The sequence below is a fragment of the Pteropus medius genome, unplaced genomic scaffold (genome assembly GCF_902729225.1).
Source record: "Pteropus medius unplaced genomic scaffold, Ma_sr-lr_union100, whole genome shotgun sequence".
Taxonomy (NCBI): domain Eukaryota; kingdom Metazoa; phylum Chordata; class Mammalia; order Chiroptera; family Pteropodidae; genus Pteropus; species Pteropus medius.
Genome location: NW_024349803.1, coordinates 529,554 through 538,950, shown reverse-complemented (window position 1 = coordinate 538,950; position 9,397 = coordinate 529,554). Strand labels below are relative to the sequence as shown.

General features: G+C 52.3%; 2 protein-coding genes across 2 annotated transcripts in view; one reads left to right on the top strand and one right to left on the bottom strand.

The window, feature by feature from the left end:
* Window positions 1-295: 295 nt before the first annotated feature.
* On the bottom strand, window positions 296-4,126 carry FAM167B (family with sequence similarity 167 member B). Its single transcript, XM_039836922.1, has 2 exons — window positions 1,922-4,126; window positions 296-1,234 (listed from the first exon to the last, which is right to left on the bottom strand). The coding sequence occupies exons 1-2, from the start codon at window positions 2,180-2,182 to the stop codon at window positions 1,004-1,006; spliced, it is 492 nt and encodes a 163-aa protein (XP_039692856.1). The 5' UTR covers window positions 2,183-4,126; the 3' UTR covers window positions 296-1,003.
* LOC120582003 (myotubularin-related protein 9-like) overlaps window positions 4,125-9,397 on the top strand; it is a 9,544-nt gene continuing 4,271 nt past the window's right edge. The window contains 11 exon segments of the mRNA XM_039836926.1: window positions 4,125-4,495; window positions 4,679-4,756; window positions 4,758-4,782; window positions 5,023-5,141; window positions 5,261-5,467; window positions 5,929-5,960; window positions 5,963-6,017; window positions 6,019-6,150; window positions 7,743-7,904; window positions 8,067-8,208; window positions 8,290-8,510. Coding sequence (XP_039692860.1) covers window positions 4,314-4,495; window positions 4,679-4,756; window positions 4,758-4,782; window positions 5,023-5,141; window positions 5,261-5,467; window positions 5,929-5,960; window positions 5,963-6,017; window positions 6,019-6,150; window positions 7,743-7,904; window positions 8,067-8,208; window positions 8,290-8,510 — 1,355 coding nt within the window. The 5' untranslated portion in view covers window positions 4,125-4,313.

The following is a 9,397-nucleotide window of genomic DNA, read 5'->3' as shown; positions in this document are numbered from 1 at the left end:
ACCCACAGAGCATTGTTGGGGTTTGTGAGGTGGAAGTTGATGCAGTGTGCACCTCAGCTGCAAAGGAAAGGGGGAGACAGGAAATGGGGGGGGGGAAGAGGAAGCCTGAGTTGGAAAGTCAGACAAAGAGAGTAACACAGAAACAAAGGCTGAGAGATACAAAGTAAAAAAAAAAAAAGCCCTACAGAGCCCAGAGTCTGGGCAGGCGTCAGTTCCCCCTTGCTATGAACCTGAGCACTTCACAGGCCATTTCTGAGCCTCAGCATAATAGTAATAATACCACTGGTGATAGTAATGATAAGCAAGATGTAGTTCACATTTATTGAGTGCTTACTGTACATTATCCCACTTAAGACATTTCCAACTACTTGTAAAGTAAGAATTAGCATTTCTATTTTAGATTCAGGAATTAAGAGACCTCCTCAAATTCTGATAGAAATAAATGGTAGCGCTAGCTTTGAACACAGGTTTACTAGATCCTGCATTCTTCAGCTGCCCGTTTACACAAGTCGTCTTCCATGAGGGTGATTTAAGATTTTAAGTTCTTTCCCAGTTCTGATCTCGATAAGATAGAGCAATAGAGCTGGAGTTGGGGAGGAGGGGATCCATCAGTTCTCTCCTGCAGTTCTCTCCTGGTTCCAGCAACAGATGACACTCAGCACACTTGGGCCTGATAAATGACTACAGAGACCTCGATGGGAAGCAGAGAGGGCATTTATTGAGAGCCTGGGGGTCTGTGAGCTCCCATCCCTCCCACTCCCCCTGCCATGCCCCCAAACACACACACACACACACACATACACACACACAAACACACACACACCTGAGGCAACAGCAGGGACAGGATGCGGCGGGGAGGGGGCTTTATGCTCCCAGAGCTGAGTGTACCCACCAACCCCCACCCTGGCCAGGTGTTGCTGCCTCTGGGGCACCCCTCGCTTCCCCTTTTCCAGGTGAGCTGGGGAAAGGGTAGCGGGTGGCCCGGGAGGCACACAGGTGCCCCTCAACAGAGGGTGAAGCGTCGGGCGCTAATGTTCATGCGTGTGAGGCCGAGGTGCCGCAGTGGCGGGGCCAGCGCCAGGCTGGCCCCTGGCTCCAGCTCCAGCTCCAGCTCAGCCTCGTCCAGCAGCTCTTGGTGCAGGTGACAGGCTTGATCCACCTTCAGCCGGTGCAGCTGTGCCCTCAGTCGTAGCAGCTGCCCCGCCAACTGCCGGTCCTGAGCCTGCATCTCTCTCTGCAGCCAAGAGGGGAGTGTCAGTCTGCTGGATTTGTCCTCAGCCTCTGGCCTACCTTCCCTTTCTATCGACACCCTGGGGCTTTGCACTGGCTATGTCCTCTTCAGCCCCCCTCACCCCAACTTGCTTCCTCTCCATCTCTCTGCTCTTGCTCCACAGTGGTGGCTCTAAAACTAAGATAAGGAGCCATTATATACAAATACACGTGCCTGGGGCCCAGATAACTAAGTGGACTCTCCAATTTGGAGCCTGGACATCTTTATATTTGCATATGTTGGGTTAAGAGCCATCTATTCAACATTTGCCTCCTCAGAGTCTCCCTACAGCATGCTCAGTACCTTATTTTGTACTTCACAGTGTATTTTGTACTTCATGGCCATTCCCAGAGTAGGGGAGGCCATGCCCTCCCCATCTATAACTGGTGGCCCCAAGGGCAGGGCTCTGTTCCCTGAGCCACAGAAACACAGGTCAATGGATTGGATGAAATTCTTCTTCAGCAAGGCTCCCTGAATAAGACACTGAACAAATTCATTCCTGGCTCCTCAGCTTCCTGGACACAGCCACAGTAGTAGACAGCTGCTGGAAGTGGGGTCTGTTCTCGTCCCTGCCCCACACCTGTGGTCTTAAGCCCTAAGAAGAACCGTCCCCAAGGTCCTCTGCAAGATTGCCTACCCCACCAGACTCACCAGCTCTCGTCGGAGCCACTCAAGGGCAGAGTCCATTGAGTCAAAGCCGCAGATGGCCCCAGGTCTCCCCGGCCCAGGTCTCGTTTGGGCCCTTCGCCAGGCTTGGCTCTGGACCTGGGCTGTCCACTCCAGATATGAGGGCCGCCGTGTCTGCAGCTGTAGCTTGGCCGTCAGCGCCTTCACAGAGTCCAGGCTCTCTTCCTCCTCATCCTCCTCATTGTCTTCACCCACTGCCTGGAATGTCAATGGTCCCAGGGACATGGTAGGTTTGGGGTGAGTGACAGGACAAGGCTACAGCTCTGGGATTAGGGAAAGGCTGGCAATATTGCCCAGGGAGTGTTATGGAAGGCTGAGTGTGTCAGTGTGGGTGAGTAGATGGGTGTGGGAGGCTGAGTGTGCAAGAGCTGAGATTTTCCTGGACTGCTAACCCTGGAGCCACGTGATGCCCGTCCGGGTGGTAGCAGGAGGAGTCCTGTTCTTCTGGCCCCTTGGATGAATTTTATTGTCTTTGCCCAGAAGTAGACACCCAGTTCCCAGAAAGGAAGTTGCTACAGGATAAGAAAAGCATCATCCACACTAGTCTTGGCCCTCTTCCCAAGACCCAAGTAAGGGAGTAGGGAGGGAACAGGAGGCTGACCAACTGCCCCCAGTCCTCACTCATAACAGTGGCTCTTCAGCAAAATAATAGTGTCCAGAACCCTGGCTTGGGAGTCAGAAGACTTGGGTTCTGGTGCTGGCTCTGCGCGGCCTCAGACATGTAACTGACTCTTTGTTGGGACAGATCAATGATTTCAAGCTACACTCTAAGGAACTTTAGGGTCCCTTGGTAATCCCTCAGGAGCTAGGTGCTGGGTAAGGGCAGAGCTGTGGATGGGCTCCTGAGCCTACCTCTCCCTGTGGCCCCTTCCAGGGCTTCAACCAAAGCAGTTCCCTTTTGTAAATTTTGTATTGGAATATAACATACACACAGAAAAATTCACATATCATAAACACACAGCTTGATGAAGTCTCCCAAACTGAATGCACTTATGTAACTAGCACCCAAATCAAGCAACAGAGTACTATATTGCCAGGGTCCAGGCTGTCACTACTCTCCAAAGGGTAATACTACCCTAATTTCTGACAGTGTAGATTAGTTTAGCCTTTTTTAAAAATATATATTCTAGTGTATCACTCTTTAGCATGAATTAGAATCACCTGGAAAACTTGTTTAAAAAGATTACTAGGCTCTACACTCAGAGCTTCTCATTTAGTATGTGTGGAGTAGGGTGGCTCATAGTTTGCACTTCTAACAAATTCCCATCCTGGCTGATACTTCTGGTCTGGAATTTTACAATTTTATGCCTGTTTTCTTTTACAGAGTAATTCCAATTCTATGTTTATATTATGGGGGTCCTCCTACGATTTTATATTTTTTATTTGAAAGAAAGGTTTTGTGTGCATGCACGTGCGCGCGCGCGCACACACACACACACACACACACACATGCTTGGAACCTAGTGGACCAGAAGGCCCATTGAAGGCAGGAGTCCTTCTTATTCTTAGTAATCAGTACTTAACACAGTGTAGGCATCAGCGTTTAAGAAATAAAAGAATTGGGTGGACAGATGGATGGATCCTCCAGTGAATCATTTTAATCTCATGTAATTTACTAGTTTAAAGTGTGTCTCTTGCCAGACTGAAAACCTTATGAACAGAAACTTCCTCAGTCATTCTTGGGTTCCAACACCAAATACAGAGCCCAGCTCAGTGTATGAACAATTCATTTTTGGTCAAAGGATGGAGTGATAGGGGATGGGACTCCAGAGGGCAGGACTAAGCCAGAAGTGGCTCCCACAGAGGGCGCAGTCAAGCAGGGACTTCCAGCTGTGATGGGGGAGGGGTGCCAGCCACACAGCTGTTTGCATTTAAGGTGGACCAAGGGATTTCCCCCACCCAGCCTTAGTAAAGGAGGAAGTAGACGGTTCCCAGATTCACACCCACACTTTCCACCCCTTCCACCAGGGTTCAGGAGAAGAGATGGTATTTTTCTTTCTTTTTTAAGTCAGCAGGAGTACCGGCACCTCAGATTAAAATACCAAAAACATTGAGTGCCTACGAATTAGGCACGAGGTTAAGGGCTTGAAGTGATTATTCTGCCCATTTCACAGATGATGAAATTGAGGTTTCCTTAACAAGTTCTGGCTGGGGTCTCACTAAGAGGTGCTCGCAATAAGAAAGAGAAATTCCTGTGAAACTACGATCCCTTCTTCTAAGGGGCCTCCTTAACAGCTGTCCTCCCGGTGTCGCCAGTTGCCCAGCCAGTTCCTGTCCTTTTCGGAGCCTCCGCTCGCCCCGACTGACACTCTTCGAATATGTCCTTTTGCTGGGCCCCAGGCCCACTACATGCGGAATGTTCTCAGAACTGATCCGTACACGCCGGGCCCAAGCCAAGCTCTTGCAGGGCGCGGAGGCGCACCCGCTGCCTGGCTCGTTGTACGTCACGGGCCGCCACCTGTTGCTGTCTCCAGGGCCCCAGGCGTGTCCCGACCTGTGGCTGCTGCTGTTGCGTAGCGTCGACTCTATAGAGAAGCCGCGAGCGTGACGGGGGCGTCCCCGGAATTGGGGACCTCGCAGCTCTACAGGGAGAAGGGGAAGGGCAAGCGCAGTTGGAGCTGTTGTCCCCCCCTCCCTATGTAATATCCAACCTTATAAAAATGATTTCTCCTCCCGTGGTGGAGGGCGGGGGACACTAAGCCTAAGCTCGTCCATCCCCAGGGTCGCGGGTGACTCCAGCACCATCACGCTGCGCTGTAAGGATCTCCGCGTGCTGCAGCTGGACATAGAGGGCGTGGAAGCTTGACATCGCCCGCTCCATCGAGGTACGCCAAGGGTGCACCTGAGGTCCTTAAGCTACCCCTATCCCGTAACGAGGGTAGTAAACAGCGGCTACTGAGCAAGGGTACTCAGCAGCCAGTGTTATCCGGGGGCACAGCTAATGGCAAAGGGATGCAGGATGGTCTGAAACACTTGGAGAGGAGGGAGCTGCGGAACCGAGGGGTTGGAAGAGCGCGGATGAGATAATTCCGACCTTTCTCAGATCCCCTGACTTCCTTCCCCAGGCGCTATCTTCCCTGGAATCGGTCATCACCTCCTATCCGTTCTTCTACCGTCCCAAGGACTTGAGATTGGGCGAAGCCTGGCACTTCCACCCGCCCGAATGCTACTACAAGCGAGTAGCTCCAGAGATAATTGCGGACGTGGGGACCTGTGGATGTGGAAGCATTGGGCCCGGAAGGGGCGCGGGGATGTGGCACTCACTGGGTACACTAAACCTGGCTTCCGCCCCTCCCTGCGCTGCAGACCAACTAACGCATGGCCGCTGAGCGAGGTGAACAAGGACTTCAGCTTGTGCCCTAGTTACCCCCGCGCCGTGATCGTGCCTCGCACGGTGGACAACGATGCCCTGGCGCGCAGTGCCCGCTTCCTCCAGGGAGGCTGCTTTCCAGTGCTCAGCTACTACCATACTCCCAGCAGAACCGTGAGCCCCACTCCTCCCCAAATTCTGTCGCTGGCACCAACCGCTTCCCTTCTGGGCCCTTTTCTGCATTGGGCGGGTCAGTTCGGTGCCCAGCTGCTGCCTTGGCTCCTGCCCTTCCTGGCAGCGCCCTGTCCGGCCTCCAACAGGCCCAGCCCGCTCAGCTTAATCCTGCCTTTGCCGACTCTGGCCCCGCCCCTCTCCCGGGTATTGGAGTCCCGGCTCTCTAGCCCCGACCCTGGCCGTTCTGGTAGGCTGAAGCCTAGTCTCTTTGTCAACCCAGGACCCTCCCACGTTCTACTCATCGGGTCCGTCCCCCTCCCTGCCAAAAGCCACCCTGAGCCGGCTCCGAGTTCCTCCCGTAAGAGCCCTGCTTCCCCAGCCCACCCCTGCCAGCTCTGACCCACTTCATGTGTAGACCCTGTCCTGAGCGGGGTCCCTGAACCAGGGCTGGTGGGTACGGCTTCTGGAGCAGAGTCCCCGTTGGCAGGTTGTTACGTTCCAGCCAACCCCTGACCAGGCCCACAAACGGCGCTGCGCTGAGGATGAGGAGTTGCTGCGAGCTGTGCTGGCGGCGGCCCCCCACGGGACGGAGCTTCGTTGTGGACATACGCTCGGCCCAGACCTCCAAACAGGCCCGCATAACTGGCGGTGGCACCGAGGCCAAGGTCACCTACCCTGGCTGGAAACGGCTGCACCGGCCGCTGGAGAGGTAAGGAGTCTTCCCATCCTCTCCTAGGCTATCTCCCCTGCAGGACTCTTCATGAATGGGGATGGAGGATGGGGGAATGAGTGTCTTCCAGGGACCTTGAGGACTGTTAGGCTTTTGCTGGTAGCCATCCTGCCAGATGGCCATCGTGACTTGTACACCCCCACTGAGAGAGCTCTTTACTTCCTCAGCACCCCAACTCTATGGGAAAGAAAAAGCACCTCTTTACATCAAACTAAAAATTGTCTTCCAGGAACAACCTCAACACACACACACACACACACACACACACACACGCACACGCACATTTCAAAGACACGCACACGCACACCCCCTGCCCTGAGGACTGTACCTGCATAGCTGTATCTATTCCCTGTCTCCAGATGATTGTAGTACCAAGAGGAGGTCCTGAGAGAGTTTTTGTGCTTGGAGGAGAGTGCATTGCCCCCCTACCCAGAATACAAGACTCTGTTTATTCATGTATTCAACCAACACTTTGAGTACAGAGGCTGAGGTGGTGGCCAGCCCAGACATGGCTGAAAGATCAGCAGTAAATGGGCAGAGTTCAATGTGATAAGTAGCAGCACAGAGGAGGCACCTCTCTCTTAGTATAGGTAGTCCAAAGAAAGTTTCCCTGAGAGTAGGATGCTTTAGCTGAGCCCCGAAAGAGGAGGAGGAATTAGCCAGAAAGTGGAAGGACATTCCATGTGAAAGGTACTGCAGGTATATAGAAGCAGAGAGCCTGGTCATTTGTTCTGTCTGGGGAACTGCAAGTACTTCAGTATGGTGGGAGTGTAGAGTATGAGGTGGAGGTAGAAAGAAGTGGGACTAAAAGGGTAACAGGGGCCAGAGAAAAGGTTTTGAATGTCAAGATTATGAGCTTAGACTTTATCCTAAGGGCAGTGAAGAGCCAGTGAAGGCTTTTAAACAGGATGTAAAGTACAGCACAGGGAATATAGTCGATAATAATACCTATGTATGGTGTCAGATGGGTACTAGACTTACGGAGTGATCACTTCATAAGGTATATAAATGTCTAATCACTATGCTGTACATCTGAAACTAATATTGTATGTCAACTGAAATTGAACAATAAATAAAAATAAAAAAAGATTTTCTGGCAGGAGGTCACTGTTGATCTTGAGCAGAACAGTTTTTAGGAAGCAGCAGATACCAGAATCCCAAGAGTATTGTGTTTCTCTTGTCAGACTGAGGCTCCCCAGTAAGTACTGTGTTGCTCCCATCAGATTGGGGCACTTAAGACATTGTGATACTTCCATCAAATTGGGGGTTTCCCAGGGCATTCTGCATTCCCCCAGAGGGTCATGTGATCCCTTTCCAGGTAATGCTGTGCCCAACAGAGTAAGTCACCCCAAACAATCTTGGGTCTTCTCTATCAGATTGGGAAATCCCCGAGGATACTGACTTATTTCCATCAGATTAAGTGGGCTCCCCAAACTGTCCTGGGTCCCTCTTGTCTGATGGGCTCCTCTGAGAGTTCTGTGTCTCCCTCTTCGGTCTGGAGCATTTGTTTCTAGGCCGTGCTCCCCACAGCTTGGCCTTGAGGAGGAATGACCAGACTCCCACTTGTGCAGGGGGCAGCCTCTACAGGAGAGTTTCGTGCACTGAGTGGAGGCCTGTGGGGACCTGGAGCAGAGCATAGACCGCTGGCTTAGTCAATTAGAGAGCTGCCGCTGGCTGGCTCATGTGAAGGAGGCACTGAGCACCGCCTGCCTAGCAGCCCAGGGCATGGAGAGGTAAGATCCCCACCCTAGGAGACAGCACGGGGTACAGCTCTCAATCCCTGGGCACATGTCTCAGTGAGCAAATACAGCTTAGAACTGGGTGCATTCTATTCCTGGCCCAGCCACCCAAGGCAGGAAAGGACTGGCTTCAGTTGATAAGCCCTGGGCCCACAGGGAAGGGGCCTGCATCCTGGTGCATGGGGCTGAAGGCACTGACAGCACCCGGCTTGTGACTTTGCTGGCCCAACTCATCCTGGATCCCTTGAGTCGGACAATTGCTGGATTCCAGGAACTGGTGGAACGGGAGTGGATCCAGGTAAGTGGCCACCCAGCCCCAACCCTACCCCTCCACCCAGAAACCCCGCTTCCTTGTGCCCATCGCTCTGCCCCTTCCCAGGCTAGCCACTCCTTCCAGCTGCGCTGCGCCCACTCAGCCTTCTCCCACACCTGCCCCAAGCACAAGGCACCCACCTTTCTCCTCTTCCTGGACTGTGTATGGCAGCTGGGCTGCCAGTTCCTGCTGTCGCTGGAGTTTGGGGAGGGGCTGCTGTTGGCGCTGTTTGGGCATGTCTATGCCTCCCCCTTTGGCACCTTCCTCTGCAACAGCGAAAAGGAAAGGTGAGCTAAGGAGGTGTTGAGGCGGGTCATGGGGCAGGCATCGGAGAGTTGGATACCTGCTGTGTCAGCACCTTATTTCCTTGGAAGATATCTTTCCCTTTCAGATGAGTTTCTCTTAGAAAAAAATCCTAGTGTCCTCTCCGTCCCTACCTCCAGATTTCACACTTCCCCTTAAATTTTGTAAACCCAGAGATGGATGGGTCCAAAGCCAAACCTTTGGACCTACCCACTCTGTCCATAGCCAGTAACAATTGCACCCCCAGCTTAAAAACAAGAACTGAAAGGGAAAGTTGCTGCAAAAATAAATCTTTTCTGGGCTCTCTACCACTTTGTAAGGTTGATTCTAGTGAAGCAACAGAAGTTGAAAGCTGAGTCCAATTGTTTGGGCTCTAATTCTGGCTCCACCACTCACCTGCTGGGTGATCATAAGCAAACCTGTCTCAGTTTGCTCATCAGTAGCAAGGAGAGGATCATGATCGCAGCCATAATCTGAGGTGGTGGTGGTGCAAGGATTAGCAGAGTGAAAACATGGAAAGTGCTTAGCACAGTGCCTGGCATACAGTGGGCACACAAGCGATAGTTATTTTTGTTTGGTTTCATATGCTCCCAATAAGCCTCCAAAAGCCATCTTTCTCTCATCAGACTGAAAGGGAGGGAGAGTTCACTGCTCTCCAGGAAGGTGGAGATCACAGTCAGTTATTTCTTGTTGCCCAGCTTCTTCCTTTTCATTAACTCTACTTGTGGGTCAACCAGGTTAGAAACTGTTATCTTTGTTTACCTCGCTCCCCCCATCCTTCATGTTTACCTTTCTCCTAAAATTTTCTTAGGTTAGTCCTCTCCTGTCAAAGGCCCCTCCTACCAGCCCCAATCTGAATTCTTTCCATGTG